This window comes from Euprymna scolopes, chromosome 20 (assembly GCF_053919585.1).
Source record: "Euprymna scolopes isolate OS-2025 chromosome 20, ASM5391958v1, whole genome shotgun sequence".
NCBI classification, from domain to species: domain Eukaryota; kingdom Metazoa; phylum Mollusca; class Cephalopoda; order Sepiida; family Sepiolidae; genus Euprymna; species Euprymna scolopes.
In genome coordinates this window covers 37,697,510-37,716,532 of record NC_136501.1, presented here as the reverse complement: position 1 = coordinate 37,716,532, position 19,023 = coordinate 37,697,510, and the positions used below count along the sequence as shown (strand labels likewise).

The 19,023-nt window shown below is 30.7% G+C and overlaps 1 protein-coding gene across 1 annotated transcript in view; it reads right to left on the bottom strand.

Moving 5' to 3' along the window:
• The window catches only part of LOC145241391 (voltage-dependent calcium channel type A subunit alpha-1-like), a 1,447,749-nt gene that overhangs the window by 109,720 nt on the left and 1,319,006 nt on the right, over positions 1–19,023 (bottom strand). Inside the window, exons 39-45 of the mRNA XM_080104315.1 lie at positions 18,550–18,641; positions 16,914–17,064; positions 12,951–13,078; positions 10,274–10,370; positions 7,513–7,618; positions 6,849–6,953; positions 6,022–6,140 (exon numbers count right to left, since the gene is read on the bottom strand). Coding sequence (XP_079960441.1) covers positions 6,022–6,140; positions 6,849–6,953; positions 7,513–7,618; positions 10,274–10,370; positions 12,951–13,078; positions 16,914–17,064; positions 18,550–18,641 — 798 coding nt within the window. The remainder of the gene's footprint in view (positions 1–6,021; positions 6,141–6,848; positions 6,954–7,512; positions 7,619–10,273; positions 10,371–12,950; positions 13,079–16,913; positions 17,065–18,549; positions 18,642–19,023) is intronic.

Genomic DNA, 19,023 nt, shown 5'->3' with positions numbered 1-19,023 from the left:
ATATTTGCTTCTGGTTGTCCAAAAAATGGCCTGATTGAGACTAGTCAACAAAACAGTGAGTAACAGATTTCTGTATTTTATTTTATTGATTTCCTCATAGGCAAATTCACACTTTTAAAGATACATAGAAACAAATGTATGAATATATATTTATTAACAAAATGGTGATATGACTGGTGAATAATATTTATATGAAGATAAGTAAATGAATGAAGAATAGTGTTACTTTGCAGTGGAAAATTGACTTAGTGATTGAGAGGGGTGCAGCGGCAATGGCGATTATGGCAGCAGCAGCAATAAAATGATCTCCAAAATTGGAGAGAAGGAAAACAGCAAGCTGCAGGTGAATCACTTTTCACATAGGATATCACACTAAAGCAGAATCTTGAAGTGAAATACACAAACATATGAAGCTTACTGGTAATACCCATTATTCAACGAGGGATACACTCTTTTATGAACATGCATTTGTGAATCAGAAGGCAGAGAAAAAGAGAGAAAGAATAAAACTGAACAGAGAACTAATGAGATAAGAGCATACCAGACAGCAGTTGATTAAGTACAAGCATTTGATTTAAGGATACTTCACAAATGAATAAAACGATCTAAAGATTATTGAATTAAAATAGAACAGAGAAAAAAACATCCTGAGTAAAAAGAAGAGTAAATATTTTAAAGTGTATTTCTTTTTCTGCAGTTAAAACCTGAATAATTCAGTTTTTTTTAACCAAAGGTATCAGCCTAAATGTTTTCACTAGATAAGTGCACTTTAAAGATAACAGGTAGTTGGAATTGAGATGAACATGAGAAAGACAAATTTACACTGCTTGAAAGTTTCTTTGAAAGACACTATAGATTTTTTTATATTTATAAAATAAGGTCTTAGAGTCCAACATTTGTATCTGAAGAGTTCACTTATTCAGAGTACAATATCAACAGTCAAAAACAAATGCCAAACGTCTAATAGTATTATCGATGCAAAGAGCCATGTACAAATAGAATAATAACAGAATACGAGTTAGAAGATAAATAAGTTTCTAGAAGAAATCAAATTCTAAAACCAGAATCAATAAATAGGGTTAGATAGGAAAAAAAGAAAGAAAACAAGAAGAAAAAAAAGGAAAAGAAAACAAGGAAGCAATTTAAGCAAGTGACTTCAGTGACCCAAGAACATTAATGTAAATGTAATTTTCAGACACAGATAAGTAAAATAAAGAAGTGGGGAGATTCCTCCAAAACAAGCAAAAGATTGAAGTGATGCTTATAGAGAGACTGTAAATATAAAATGCAGAGTAAGAAAATATTGTGAGTAACATTCGTATTTTGTTAATAAACTGATATTATGCTAATTTTTTTTTCTCTTGTAGACTGTGTGCAGAATAATGATTAAAAAAATACTATAGAAACAGAAACTTAAATAGAAATTTATGAAAAAGTGGTGTAAAAGAAATAGCAAGAAAAAAAAAAAAAAGAAATGAAAGGGCTATGGTTAAAGAAATAAAGCCGAAACAAAAGAAACAGAATAAAAAGAAATTGCAGCATACAGTTGCAAATTAAGCAAACATTCAGTGTGTAAAGAGAAAGTAAAAGATTATAGAAAGAAAATATTAAAAGAAAATTATGTCATTTAATTACTAAACAAGTTAAATACAGTGACTAAGTTCCATTTGGATAAAGAATTAAGACTTTTACATTGATATAAAAAGATTTTATACAAACCATAGGAAATGCCTTAATTCATTTTTACTGTTATTTTAGTAAATATATTTTTAGCACAATAAAAACTGTGTAGTTTTTGTTTTCGCTACTAATATAATATCTTTAGTTTAATATTTTTCTTAAATGTAGCCAATAAAAAATTATATTATCACTGAAGACTACATCAAAATTTTGGTGTTTTTTTACAATGAATTATTTAAAAAAGAAAAGAATAGTAAATGCAGATTTAAAACTGGTATGCTCTATTTCCCGAAATATTTTAGTATGAGGAAAATATGAAAATGTGCAATATTAATAAAAGAAACTTTTGAACGTTGAATTTCTTCATGCTTTGTATTACTGACCTCTTCTTTTTTCTCCTGAAAAAAAGTATAATAGTTGTACAGGAACATGCTAATTAAAGGACTAATTGAGGGTTTATAAAGAAAAGATAATATTAAAAGTAGGTATACCACACACACACACACACACACACACACATTATTTCATATATATGTAGGGAAAAAATAAAAGTCATTATCAAATCTTGATTCTATGCTCAGGTACAGTATTATTATATATATCATATACACTGCTTTAACATACACTTAAATATAATTTTTATAAAGTAAATAGACTAATGTTTATACTTATATTAAATGAATATACTTGAAGTTATAGTGTATAAATTATAATGTGTAAACATGCACAAATGGAACACTTATACATACTTATGTATAAATACAAGCAAAGGTATACTGAGATGTATTTAATCACAGAACACATCGATTAAAGTGTGTACTCAATTCATAAACAAACATATGTATACAGGTGCAAATATATATTTATTTTAATCCTGAAAAAAAAATAAGAATCTAGATGCAAAAATATTGGAAACATCAGAAACAGGAACCTAAAGGCAATATATATATATATATATATATATATATATATATATATATATATATATTAGATTGTCATGCATCATTCTTTCTAAGCAAAAACATTTTTCGTTTTCTCTGAAAAGTATGTGGCACATGAAAAGATTCAATATTGACATAATAATAATTTGATTGTTTCTGTGTAATGAAACATATCTGTAAAAAATGTGCCGAAATTTTGAAATGCTGAAAGAATTTGGTAAGAAAAATAAATATTAAAAATTGGAATATAGCTAAACTGTTATTGTGTGTGTGTGTGTGTGTGTGTGTGTGTGTGTATTTATGTGTAAGCGAACATGCAGAAAAATGCACTTCTATGTTAAAGAACACAAGATGAGACATTTTCAACATTTTTCACAAATCACAATAGGTAATAATAAATTGCATTAAGAGAGAAAAGAAAAAAAATACTGATTCAAATATTTAAAGGTAAATTCTTTAACTTCGTAATAATGAACTTTTCTAAAACTGTGTTTTTATACAACATTTAAGAAAATGAAACAATTATAATCAGTTTTAAGTAACGTTTGACTATATAAATTAAGTTTATTTATAAGAATTATTTATTTAAAAAAAAAAAACAACAGGCATTTTCATTTACTGAGATTAAATAAAATTTACTGTTTAGTTTCCAAATTATTTTTTGTTTAAAATCCTTGTTAGTCATTGACCCTGTTCAAATTTTTCTTAATTTGAAGAAAAACAAAATAAAAAAAGATTGTCACATTTACATATATTAGAATCAATTGTCAAAATGAATACTATATTTTCTTGTATATAAACTATGCTACACATAACTTTAATCAGAAGAAACTTTTCAATTGATAGCCAGTATTAAAGTCACAGGTAAAGAATCACAAAAAAGTTTCAATTTTAGTGAGGGAAGAAATAACAATTAAATTATAGTATTCAATAATTGATTAACGATTTATGTTTATACCTAATATTAACCTTACAAAAGTGAAAATTTCACAGTTAACCTAAAGACACAGCCAGCATTTCCCTTTTCTTTTTTATCTTGTGACTTTTTTTAAACTTGGATTCGTTCAAAGTATGCAATTATCATTGTATAATTGACACTTTTATGCAATGAAGTACTTATCACAGGGAAATTATTTCTCGATTTGTCAGATATTTCTAGGTTATACTAACTTAACTGTAGAATTTAAATTCTCCTGTGTTATCTTCTGGTATATACAAGAAAAGTAATTTGAATTAGAATCTTTGTTGGCTTCCTTTCAGGTTTGAGAGATAATGGATGCCCTATATAAGCGCAATCCTCAACCAGATCTCTTTTGAACCAGCATTGGTTGAGCTCAGTGGCAAGATTCACACGATGACTGGAAACTGTAGGAATAAGTAGATGGTGTTACTTCTGAGTTTTTTTTCCTAGACTAATTGCATGCCCAAGGCTTGAGAATCTAGTCTATTTTACTATTCAACTGAGGATATCTGGATTCCTACCTTTTTCAAGTGTAATAGTGAAAGTTATATGCAGTATCCCTGACAAAACATGAAATTTTCATGTTGAGTCTACAGTTGGCACTTGTAACTATTATATTACACCACTTTCTATTAGCATATACATCTAAAAAAATCTAATTTGATGACTTTAATGAATAATTAGCTTCAGCAGCTTATTGATCAATAATTCAAATTATGATACTTTTGCACATATTTTAACATTGAAAGTCGACCGATCTTTCTTAACCTGTCAACTGAAACATTTTTTTCTTTTATACGTAAATAAAAAACAAATTTTGAAAATTGTTACTAATCATGAACTTTACTTCATCATAGCTAATAATACAATATAAAGATAATGAAATAAGGTTTTCAAATGGAAAGTAGATTCCACTGCAGAGAGAGGTACATCAAACATTCATGATTTTTAATTAATATATTTTTCAATATTAATAAAACTAATCTTGGTTTATTAGCTAGAAAACAACAAGTCTATAAACTATAGTAATTATATTGAATATTGTTGAAATTAATATAGAAGATTTAATGTAAGGATTATTATAATATCTCATTTATTTTATTATAAATCTTCTAAAATGTGACATAACTCTCATTTGAAAATCGATGCTATGAAGAAATCTGGCCTTAAAAAATAACAAAATTTCCTAAAAATCTAAATTAAAACTATTGTACCTGATGCATTAGTATTATAATCAAGAGTAATGTTTTAGTGGATTTAATGATTGGTTAGATTTATGTGCTTCTCACAGCAGTAAAATGTGGCACAAAACTGGAAGGTGGGGAAAACCAGCACCTCTGATCAGACACTCTGGTTTGGTACAAAAATAATGGCACTGTTAACATTCTTGACATCTCATGGGTATCTCTGATCTGTAATAAACCAACTTTCTTTCTAAAAGTGGAGAAAGTGCTTCAGAGAGTTCACCTCCTAAGACCGAAAGAAACCATACCTTATTATGACAAATGAAAGCTCTGCTTACCAACTACGCAATCTCTATATGAGAATGATGTCAAGAACATAATGCTGACTGATATGAACAAAGCGGTGAATCAGACATTTTGAATGCTGGTTAACCGGTTTAGTGGTTGATAGTTCAAAAAATAATGTCTATAAAACATACATTGTATTAGCTAAAAGTATAGAACACTATTTAAACAAAAAGGGATCCAGTTGTAAATTGACATACTTATGTAGAATATGAGAAGCATTATTGTCAACATATTCCAGGCAGGTTACGTAAACTGCCAGAAAGTGCTGAGAGAAAAGATTTTTTTTTATCAAAAACAATGGACAATATTTAACATGCTAGTAAACAGTTAAAAATTAAGGATAGAACATATAATTATAATTGAAAACAGTCATTGTATGCTGGTTTCAATGAAAAAAGGTACTTGTACAGTTTAATAACTGTGCTGAAATGATAATGTTATTTAGAAAGCCAATATTAACATGGCTAGTTATTTTCCAAAACTATTTTACACGTTCACCTCAACTGCTGTGATTTCATTGGCCAAACATTTTGGTGCATTCAAGTCAGTTTACATAACCTGCCTGGAATATGCCGACGATAACATGGTTCTCATTCTGCGAAAATATCCTCAAATTTAAATAAATAGCAGAAACTTTTTCTGTAAAAAAATAAATAAAATATTTATGTTGTAATGATAAAGTTTAATAAAAAGCTGTCTTTCAATTTCAGTTATGCAAAAACAGGCAGCTGAAAATTGTCATTATGCGAGTTGTGCCACACAACTAATTTATTCCAATATCATTTGGTCAATTAAACACTTTTTAATTTCCCCCCTGATATGTATCATATTGTGAACTTTTCGATTTCAAGTAAATTGGTATTCAAATAATAGAACAACTGATAACACAATTTTAACAAATGTAAACATAACTTACTGTTTTTAAATTATCAATTTGGTTTTGACTGGCTTTATAAGCTCTCCAATTCTCAGCAATTAAAAGTCCACCATAGACTTTTCCTACTGTTAATTTTCCATTAGTTAATTCTGTAAAATATAACAAAAAGCATTTTACAATGAAAGACTATGTAGTTAAAATTAGACAATTTATAAAATGTTTTGTGTAGTCATTACACTAAAGGTTTTAGATATTCTTAATATAATTATAAAAGCTTTTGCCAATTTTTTTGTTGTGACAAATTGTTAATTCTCTTCTTTATTGCTTATGTACCCTTACCTTTTCCAAGGAAAGAATCAAGTAGGAAAGAGAGAAAGACAAAAAAGTTATGCCATAAAAATATATCCAAAAGTGCACATTGCTCTTATATTCTGTTTTTATGCTGATTTAATGCAAATCTCATAAAAATACACTGAACTTTTGTCATTTCTGATTTGTAATCAGATTCACAAGTTACAGTTAATAGTATGAAAAATTATCTGAAAGATATTAAAGATTATGGTAGATTATCCTTATACCATATACATAAGCATTTTAAATTTGAAAAACAACTTTTAGAATAAATGATTTTATTTCCATTATCAATTCTTTCAAACCTTTAAGTAGAATTTCATACATAACTATATGTGCACACATTTGTGTTAATAGTAATATTACAGAAAAGTTAATTTAATATAGATAAATTAGAATTGCATAAGCATTAGTTTTATGATTTAACTTTTAACTATCTGAGTCTTACGAGTAAAATAACACAGGTTCTTAACTTCTTCTAAGTGAATATGAATAATTATACTTACCATGATTAGGAGGCACTAAGAGATCAACTATTTTTTTGCCTTGAACAGGCCAAACTCTTTTTATAACTTCTCTCATTTCCTCATCTTTTTTATCCATTTCCTCGACTGCACATAAATAAAAGTGTTTATTAATCAGAATTGTAAAATTAATATACATTTAAGACAAGCATAGACAAATCAAACAAACAAGAATGTATACTGTAAAAATATTCATGTAAAAACTTAAGAAATGGACAATACTATTTCTGAAATTTACTTCTTAAAATCTGATAAAATTTTATTGCTTTTATGTTTATAGATTCTTATAAATTACCATGTTAGATGACACTTTTAATTTTACAAGGATATTTTTGCTAAAACAAACAATTCTTGCATATTTTTTGATAAATTTATTAGAAGGTAATTTTAGTTGATTCATGAAAGAATGAACGCTTTTTGCATGTGAATACAATCAATTCTAGAATAAAGTAAAAACTTAGTCACATTTATTTCCCTTATAAATAAAATGAGTTTTTAATAATGAAAAAGAATAACAAATATAATAATATTCAGTGAACACTGATACATTTTTTTTACATATTTTGGTGTTAAGTGAGTGAAAATAGCTTATTAACAAATCTAAATTTGTAAGTTAAAATGAACAGAAAAAAGTAATATCACTTACCGGAAGTCATTTTGATTGACAATGATTCTCTGACTAGTGCGAATAGGGTAGTTGAAAAGTGGACTGTACCGTCTTCTTTTAAAGGCATATTCATACGGATAAGTTTCTGACAAATAATGATAATAATTATTATAATTATTGCATATTTAATAGTACATGTACTGAAAATAATTTTATTTATTTAATCAAAAAAATTTATTATAATTATGCAAAAGTTATCCTCAATAATGAATATTTATATTATTTTGTATTATCAATATCATTATTCTTTTTACCTTTAAATTATTTCATTGTATAAACTGTATTGGCAATTATAATTTCTGAGTTATTCAATAGACTTTTAAACTGCAACATCTGTCATAGATGCAATGGCAATAATACTGTTGCTAGACCAATAACCATAGTGGTATTAGTTTCTAAAGTTAAATATAGATCATGTGAAGGCTTGTCATGCCACCCCATATATTCAAAAAGGGGTTCAGACTCATTTCAGATAGCTATAATGTGTTGTTCTCCATTGTTGTCAAATATTAAGTGGAGAGGTTTGCCATCTGTGTGATAACAGGACTTAGCTTCATGTCATACCTCTGAGCATATTGAGAAGTGGTTGTCTGAGAATTACCATGATTTCGGCAATCCAAAAATCTACTTCCGCCTAAATCACCTTCTTGCAACATTGAAAAATTTTTTTTTTATTACAATTTCACCCCAAACAAGGCACAATCTCACTTTGATGTAGGGGGCTACTATCAGAAACATAAATTGTAGGGATACTATGTAAGGAGTTGAGCAGCAAGATGTCTGTTCACATTACACTTGAACTTCTGCATGTCAGTACAGTTGAGAAAGCAGAAACCTGGAAGAGAATTCCAGAGTCTAGCAGTTCTGGGGAAGAAACTATTAGAGTAGAAGGCTTTCTTGCATCTAGGGATCTCTACTGTGTAGGGGTGGCACTTTGCTGTCGAGGGAGTACAAGAGCTTGTAGTTCGTCGGAGCATCCACCATCAAAATACTTGTAAAACAGGTAGAGGGATGCAACACTTCGTCAGTGAGACAGAGCTTGAAGCTTAGATGACAGTTCAGGACCTAACAGGTTGGTGACTCTCTTTTGAACCCTGTCCAGGGCTGAGAGGCTAGTAGCAGATGCACCAGCCCAAATGTGACAAAAATACTCCATACATGAATGAATGGTGGCCTTATAGAGGTACAGGATACTTTCAGGCATAAGTAACTTTCTGGCATGGTAGAGAGAGCCCACCTTCTTCACAGCAGCCTTGGCAATGCTCTCAATGTATCGGTTCCAACTCCATGGACTATTAGGTATGGTTGAAAAAGATGACATTAACCTGAAGCATCAAGAATGAGTTGATTGTCAGGATAAACTTGCATTCAGGTGTCTCTTGAAGAACATTATGAAAATTGCATTCTCTAGTTTTAGTTTCCACCTAAAGGCATAGTGGCTTCTTAGAGTGAGCTGCCCCTCCCCCCCTGCGGGGCTGGGCACCAAAGTTCAAGCAAAGACCATTGCCCTTGTGGCAATCAGTTATTGGTCAATGTAGGAGAAACCCTTCATACCAATTGTCACTATCCAGCTCCCCTACTCCCCGGGACACTGATCCCCATTTCCCCTTCACTCTCCACATTAAAAAACGGCCTTGTGTCTAATTTGCTCAGTAAAAGATACTCTAAAATGATGTTATATTTAGTAAAAAATTGTCTAAGATATTAATATCTTCTGAGAACATATAAATTATTTATTTTCCAAAAAGTATCAAAATTTGTCTTGAATACCCTGTACTATCATTCTTTGCTATTACATATGATTTAAGAAACAAAGTGGTTTGTATTTTTCCTTATAATTGTATAATAACAGAAAACTGAAGCCAAAACCAAATCAATATGATAATAAATACAAATAAAATGATTGCTTACAATAATCTGAACAACTCTTTAGATGATAAATAATCTTGTCAGAATTAGAAATGATATCTAAATTTTAATATGTATTGCTGATCTCAATTTCATATGCAGTGATGTGAAAACTTAATGAGATGGTCTGAAGACTTCTGTTAATGGTCCTGTTTTCTGCTTTAGAAGTAGGGACTTCGTCTGATGGCAATTCTTTATAGGGTGTCTAAACTGCAGGATTGATTTTCAGCAATAATCAAACATGAAGACATCATTATATCAAAGAGAGAGAGAGAGAGAGAAAGAGAGATAGATAGATAGAGAGAGAGAGAGAGAGAGAGAGAGAGAGAGAGAGAGAGAGAGAGAGAGAGAGAGTAAGCATTATGGCTTTTAAAACTATGTTATTTCATGTCTGTTCTATTTAATCCCTAATTTAAAAAAAACTCTCTGACTTGTTAAAAAATAATCACTCAAAATCTTTCAACATGCTATATCAACAAGCCCTTGCCAGTTCAGTCTACTGTCCACACATTTCCATCCATATCACATTTGACCTATCACTTCTGAGACAAACCAAACCCATTCTCTCCGGTGTCAGCTGTCTGAGGTGGTATATATTTGTTATTTGCTTCCACTGTGAAATAAAATTATATTGGCTTTATCAAACATGTCTGTTTTAGAAAATTTGAGTATATTAAATTTACCAAAGAAAACAGTTCTTAACAAGAAAAAAATATATTAAATGTGCAATAGAGTTTTAAAAGACAATGGTGTACAATATATATTTTATGATCTTTATTATTTCTGGAAAGTAAAATGTTACATTAAAACAATATAGAGGAAACATACTTACTCTGTATGCTAGCCGATAAGGACAGTTCTTTCCAAACCCTACTGGCGGCTCCATTTTACGAAGCATATCATACATGTCAGTATAATGAATCCTCCCACTTTAAAACAAAAAAATTGGAAATTAGTTTGGAATTATTTATTATGTCTCTTTGGCCATCTCTTGTTTTAATCAATAATTACAACTTAAAATAAAATCTCACAAAATATATCATGTCATTCATAAAAATTGTTCAAAATATTTCTTCAAATTGATGCCTTCATTCAATCTTGAAAGACAATGGATACCCTCTGTAAGGGTAGCTGTGCATGTAATTGTGAGGCAAGGGTTGTGCAATCACTAACCACACCTCTTCTGGATCGGAGCTGCTTGAGTCCGATGGCAAGGAGAAGTGCTAGATAACTGGAAACAATGCAGAGATAAGTGGAGAGTACATACGAGGTGCGTGCAATAAGTAATGCCCCTGACCCACTTCCAGTTGTCTGATCTAACTGAAATTTTGCATGTGTAATGATTTATATCTCTACAGACCTGGTCACCCCTCCCCCCTTCTGCCATTGATGAGGCACCTGTCTGTCAAGTTGAGGCTGCCATTTTGGAAGATCGGCGCATTACTATTCGCCAAATAGCCCAAGATGTCAAGATTAATACAGGGTCTGTGGAAACTATCATTCATGACCATTTGCATGTGCATAAGGTGTCTGTCAGATGGATTACCAGGTTGCTCACACCATTCCAGAAGCAAGAACGCGTTGAATGCTCGAGAATGAATTTGGAGATGTGCCAAGAAGATGAGTCAAAGTTTTTCAAAAGACTAATTACACAGGATGAAACCTGGGTCCATCACTATGATCCAGAGACCAAAGCCCAGTTAATGCAGTCGAAGCACTTGGACTCACCACCTCCAAAGAAGGCAAGGGTGCAGCCCTCCGCTGGCAAGGTCATGCTCACAGTCTTCTGGGACCAAGATGGAGTAGTGATGACAGATTTCCTGGCAAAGGGTATCACAATTACAGGAGCCTGTTATGCTTCACTTTTGAGGAAATTAAGGGAAGCTATTAAAATCAAGAGGCAGGGCAAGATCAGCAAAAGTACCCTCCTTCTGCAGGATAACGCTCCGGTCCACAATTCGCATATCGCCTGATCAGAAGCATGGGCATGTAGTTATGAAATCCTCCCCCATCCTCCCTACTCTCCTGACCTTGCACCCTCTGACTTTCACCTCTTCCCAGCCATGAAGTTGTTTTTGAAAGGAAAGCGTTTCCCAGATGATGCAGCCTTGATTTCTGAAGCCATGTCGTGGTTGGAGGACCAACCTGGGGTGTTCTACAAAAACGGTTTCCAGAGCTGCATCAAAGGATGGGAGAAATGCATAACTCTGGGTGGTTCCTATGTAGAGAAAGACTAATAACTGTGCCAAGTTTTGTTGCTCTAATGCTATGGGAAGTGGGTCAGGGACATTACTTATTGCACACCCCTCGTACAGCATTTGGGATTCCCAAATGGTCACCCATTTTAGTACTGACCAGGCTCAACATTGCTTAACTTTGGTAATCTGATAAAAACTGGTGTGTTCACATGATTATGCTGTATTTCTACAGATGCATCTAAAATATGCCCCTGTAAATTCATGTTTTACTATCATTTATGCTTAAAATAATTTACATTAGAACTATTTGTTCCAAAAATATAGTAATTTATTGTTATATAAAAAAATTAAAATCTAATTGCATGGAAGATATGGTTTTTGAAAATTTTTTTGACAATAAATTACTAGTGTAAGAAACGATATTAAAGAAAAAGTGTGTTCCATATTTAGAAATGACATTAATTATTTTGAAAGTCTGAATTAAGTCTCCTTACTTAACATTTATGATGAAAAATTGATATAAAACATGTAAAATTGCCTTATCTTCATTTTTTTTTACTTGTAAAATCATTTTCTTACAGAATTAAAATTTGAGTGACAAAAAATATTTTCTATATAAGGTTAAGTTGCATTGAGCATTGTAGTACTGGTCTACCAAAAACTAGATAGCACAGATGACATCATCATTGTTTCCAAAATTGCAATCGAACAAATGGGATTTAAGTTTATAAGAGAAGAAGTCAGATGGAGTAAAATCTCCTGAGTAAGGGGTATAAGTTAACAATTCAAATAAACACTTGGCCGCTATAGTTACTGCAATATATAAGTAGTGTCAATATAAGTAGTGTGAATGAGTGCATTATTCCGAAGAAAGAACACAATTATGCTCAGGTTCCCTCTACATTTTGATTAGATTGCTTTATTCATTCTCTTAATTTCGATACATAGAATTATCTATAATTAGTTTTTCCTTTTATAAGTAGCTTATCATGATAATGCATTTAGAATATCATCAAATAGATTTCATCACTTTGTCAATAGATGCTGCTGGATTGAACTTTTTTTAGGAATGAAGAACAAGAGTGTCTCTACTACTTGCATTGAATCTTTGATTCAGGTTCAGTGGTGAACACATGCTCGATTTTGAGTTACTAATCGGTAGTAAAAATTCTTAGAGGTAGTCTGGAACCAAGTCAGAAATGTCCTAGAAATCTAATCTAATATCTAATATCAACAAATTCTGAATTTATATTTTAAAAACCATATTAGGAACAGATAATCCACATATGCTGTCATTCACAGTATACATACCTTGCTAATGGGTCATATTCTGCCCAAACTCTACTATATTCATCCAAATGATGTGGACCAAGTATTGACGTATCTCTTGTTAAGTAGTCAAAATTGTCCATAATAACGGCGACAAAAAGATTCAGCATCTATGAAAAGAGCAACATATATCATTAATTCAAAAATTTATATTTATAATGATACATAAATGATACTAAACTACACATGACTCATTGGGCCATTGTTTGTTTTATATATTACTAGCAAGGGGTACCCGGCGTTGCCCGGGTGTTTTTCGGGGTATGTGAAAAAAACCCGAAAATGTGAAAAAAAAAAAAAAAAAACGAAGCCTTCACGACACGCAGTTGGAAAATAGTAAAGTGTTTAAAAAAAAACAGGTGCGCATTTTTGATTGATGTGACGGCGATAGGTATTCAGCAGTTACGATTTTGTGTGGGACAGTTTTGAATGAGGTGAATAAATCGGTTTGTTTGTTTTTAAAAACTCGCTCCCTGTTTATTAGGAGGAGCGAAATGAAAGCTACAGTCTGATATGACGAAGTCAACAAACGTTACTTAGCTCTCTTGAGACAACTGAAGTTGTGAACCGAACAAGCGTTTCTCTGAAAGAAGCCTTTTGTGGACATTGAGGAAAAGCGAATATACATACACACATACATTTTCGCTTTTATATATATAGATTAAATATCTATATACTACTAAAACGTTGTTATCTTGATTGCTTGTCACCATGCACACTTTTAATCTATCATGAATATTTTAGATATGAGGAAGGGCAAATGATGTAAATAAAGGGAGAATGATGAAAGAAGTAGTGAGAAAATGAAATGATGTAAATAGTAAAAGAATAGCGGATAGGGGAGAAAGAAGTGAGAAAGAGTGTGTATGTATGAGAGAGAGAGAGAGAGAGCGAGAGAGAGAAGGGGGGCAAAATATGTTCTTTTCTGACATTATATCTATGAATCCCATGTGATATTTTAATAGAGATTTTCTTTCTTTCCTTCTCTCTGTTTCTCTACCCTCTCACTTTCTCTTTTATCTTCTTTTCTTTCTCTTATTTCTGTTTTTTCCTATCCCTGTTTAATTATACCATCAACTTTTTTCTACCATCTAAAGCATTCATATACAGATTTAAAGGATGCATAATAAAAACAAGATAAGAATGTCTTCAGAGTTCTAGTAGTATACAGAGATTCTTAAGGTGTTACTTCTTGAATGAATAATTCACTATTTAAAAGAACTAGAAACCTAGAGAAAATAATTATAACTATCTATAAACTTAATATACTGATAAAACGTCCAGAAAAAATGTTTTATTTAAAAAATCAAAATATTAAAAAAATTTAAATCTAGAAAAATCACATTAATTAGTATAAAATATTTTATGTAAACAATAAAATATTGTATGAATAGATACTATTAAATTTACTTATGCACTATCATTATCAATGAAAATAAAATTATTTTATATAACAGCATAAAATATAAAATATTTTATGTAAATAGGTGTATGCATCTTTTCAAACTGAAAATCTTTTTGTTGAACTCAGGAACATATATAGAATTTCAAACTGAACCCTTTATTTAATTCATAGTGATAATTTTTTCTCTCGTGTTGTATTTAATTTATACTAGGTTTACTTAAGAGGTCATTAATGTTCAACACGTGTATTTCTTCTTTGAGATGACTATTTTGTACTCAATATCATATGTAATAAAAAAAAATGGTGGTTCCTTCTGACTGCTTGCTTTGGCTTATATTATTGCTATCTCAACTGGTATTTTTAATTCAATATTTTTCTCAATAGAGTAAGAATAAAACAGCGTTGTAATAAAGAATCAACTATTGTCAAGATCATTTTTTCCTTTGATTAATCAATCAAAATTGCAGGTAAAATTTATTTATCTAGCAGAATATTGTTTCTAAGGTGAAAAGAAATAGTAAGTTGTCACTTAAAAGGGACCCTACATCAGTAAGTAGCGATTAAGTTAGCAAGTGTGAATTTTGATAAGAGTTACATTAGTGCATGTCAGGATGACCAAGATCTGTACAACAGAACCGTTTTCAAGGTTGAATGAAAGATGGGTGACAAGGCAAGGGCAAAAATCAAACTCTGTAGACAAAACAAAAGTCAAACGATCACAATATATGGTGTCACATTTTTGAGTGAGATAAACAAAGATTTTCTAATCAGTTTCTCCAATGGATGTCAAGCGAATGGACATGCAAATGATGTATAAATAATCTAAGCTGAATATTACTGAGGTCTGTGTCCATCTGCTTTTCTTATTTCTCAAGTTAGAAAACTAAGTTAAGAAGAAATAATTATTACCTGTTAGTCTCCCTTCCTATGAGAAATTCTCTCTAATAAAACCTTGAAAAAACTCAGGGAATGTCTTTCTTGTATGTCTTCCCTGCATTAGAAGTTATATTCGATTAAATTAAAAAGACAAGCCAACTGACAACCACTAGACGACAGGGCCACTCATGAAATGTAAAGAGAAACAAGTAACGATGGAGAGAACAAACAGGATAGCATGTAAACACCATATGTATAAAAAAACTTTTATTTTATTCTTTTCTTGATCACTCATCGATAAGAATGTAACACAAATGACTATTTAAGGTTTCATATTTCTTTTAATTCTGATTCAGCAAATATGTGTTGATCGATTAATTTATTTTTATTTTGGACTATTATTCTCATCTTTATTAGTTGTTGTTTTTCATCTTTCATTGGTTGTTGTTTTTTCACAATGTTTCGGACAACTATTCCTCTGGCATTCATCAGGTGGTAACCGCGACGGATAGGAACCTTGAATCTCCTAACTGCATTCACAGCAATCACTGCCATCTGTAGTTGTTGTCATCTTACCACGTTTTGGCCAAGTAAACCTCTGGCTGGCTTTGGGTAGGATTGAAACTGCTATCTTCAGACAATGTCCACCTAGAACCATAGAGATTCAACGTCTCTATAAACTGTGATACGGCCCCCGAACCAATAAAAGATGAAAAACGAAAAACTAATAAAGTTGAGAATAATAGAATAGTCCGAAATAAAAATAAATTAATATATATAATGCTCATCTCAAAAATGAATTCCAATTAAGGAATAATATATATACCAATCGGTATGGACCCAACTATGGAAGATCAAATAATAAATAAACGTGGATTTATAAGATCAAAGAATCCAACCTCGATTGCCCTTCGGGGCCTGTGGCACAGTTGATAGAGACGTTGAATCTCTATGGTTCCAGGTGGATATTGTCTGAAGATAGCGGTTTAAATCCTACCCAAAGCCAGCCAGAGGTTTACTTGACCAAAACGTGGTAAGATGACAACAACTACAGATGGCAGTGATTGCTATGAATGTAGTTAGGAGATTCGAAATTCCTATCCTTCGTGGTTACCATCTGACGAAGGCCAGAGGAATAGTTGTCCGAAACGTTGTGAAAAAACAACAACCAATAAAAGATGAAAAACAACAACTAATAAAGATGAGAATAACAGTCCGAAATAAAAATAAATTAATATATATAGTGCTCATCTCAAAAATGAATTCCAATTAAGGAATAATATATGTGTTGATCTGTTCATTATACAATTGCTATGCACCTCTAGCTGTTTGAATCAATTCATCATTATATCGCTTTGTATCAGCAAGCAGAGTGGGTTTCTTCCTTCTACTTAAATCTTTATACTAGGTTGCAATTATGTTCTTAGATGACAATTGATAAACCAACTATCATGAATTTAAAATTTTAATTAAAATATTTAATCATGTACAAACTTGAACTGTTTAATTATTATCATCATGCTTTTCCAACTGAACCTATTGATATCTACTTGCTTCTACTCAAATCCAAATATATAACCAAACACTGAAAATATACTTATAAGAAAACGTTTGGCCACACTTCATTATTTGAGAAAATGTTTGATTTAAAAAGTAATACTTACAAGGAACGAACAGAAAAAAATGAATGTAACAAAATAAATGTAAGCAATGTCCAATCCGCATGAGTTGTCTAACATTTTCGATTCTGGGTCACATGGCCGGCCTGATAGACATGAAAGCATTATCTGCTGCCAGCTTTCACCTGTGGCACACCTATAATAGACACATTTGTTAATTAATATAATTTTCACGTATCAATAGCATTTGATATGCAGAGAATAAACAAGCATATTTAAACAAGAATATTAATGAGTAACTAAAAAACACAATTAAGCAAGAAAGGTGCTGTTCAGAACACTCTATCTTACTTTGAAAGAGTTCAAAATTGACTTCACAATCTAGTAGGGATGATTATTTTCTGCTCTCTGCAGCCCCTTTCTCACAGTTTCACTAGTCTTTCTCTACTCTAGCTTATTTTAATGGATAATACTCAACTGGGTTTCAATCTCTAGTCCTGCCCTGTAAAACTTTTACAGCCAGAATATGTCTTTTTACCACTATTGCAAAGAATTTTTCTCTGTGTACCTAATATCAAACAGTTTCCATGAACAGGTTTTTTTTTACAAGAACTTCCAATCTGTGAAACACATTACCACAAGAGTGCTTCCCTGCAGAATTACAACATAGTTATTTTAAAATATAATGTAAGAATAAACACATTTGTCAGAAACCATTTTCATAAGTTATCAAATTTTATTCATTCCATCCTCTCATAATAGTCATCATTATTCAATTGTCCATATATTCATCTGATTAACATTTATACTCACATGACTTTTAGTCTTGATAAGTGGTGACTCATTAGTGGCAATAAAATTAAATATATATAGATATCTGAATATTGAAAATATTTCAAACATATATAGTAGTATTAAAATATACTTTTGTCAATTAAGCTACACAGAGATGTTCACATCTATATATATATATATATATATATATATATATATATATATATATACTTTTAAAAGTATATTAACTGAATTTATTGAAAGAAACTGGAAAAATATGAAAGAGTATGCAAAATAGCTAAATAATTAACTTATCTTCTGTTGAAATAGGGCAGGCTTCAAAGAAAAAAGTGTAAGAAAAAGTCTCTCAGATCACACAGAAGCATTTGGTGTCCTTTTTATGTGATAATAATGAACATAACTTAGTAGCATCATGAGATACTGCTAAGTATACATGGGTGATGATATGTATACCTTGGCTACCAAACAATGCTTGACCTCCAAAATCATCATCTGATAAAGCTGCACTGGAAATGCTTTTGTTTCTATAGCAGTAATTGTATTAATTTACTTGTTAAATTATAAATATTTTTAGATATATAATTGACAAGATATTACCATTCATAGATTCTATTTATATAATAGATTTAGAAAAATGTTTAGTTAAAAACAGTGAAGGCAATTCATAGGAAAAGTAATTTCATACATAAAAATGATAAAGAGTATTGAGAAATACTGGGGAGTAATTATTGACAATTATCTTTGTTGGATAAAATATTGTGATTTATAATTTGTTAAGATTAATACAAATATAATAGAAAAAATAGTTTAATTTAAAAAATTTGAAGCATTTTGATGTGTGTAATAATTGTTAGAAAAGCAAACATGAAAATTCACAATTTATTACCTGAATAGGAGTAAAACGGCATAAAAGAATGATCTGAAATTGTTATGCCTGTTGATGGAAGTCTTGGAATCAAGTCGAATATTCCCAAAAACCTGAAAGCAAAAATAAATGAGAATACAAGATAAAAATCAAATTCAAATCTAATTATAAAACGATTTTTACTCAAGAAACTTTCACTTATAAATTTGATATAACTAAAGCACAATGTCTGTTACAATTTGTGTATATTCCTAGAAAATTCCAACAACTGACCAAAACAAACAGATGCTAAAAGAATTGAAAAAAGTAATGTTTTTGACACTATTTGAAAGGCAATAAATAAATGCAATGTTGTCGTTTGCATTAATAGTAAAATAATAGACTCGAACATTGTTTTTATTTTTGTATTGAAAATATAAACCCACATATACAAGTGAAAACTGAAATCCCCAAATCTGGGAGAAGTTACAGCTAAATCTTGTAAATGAATACCAT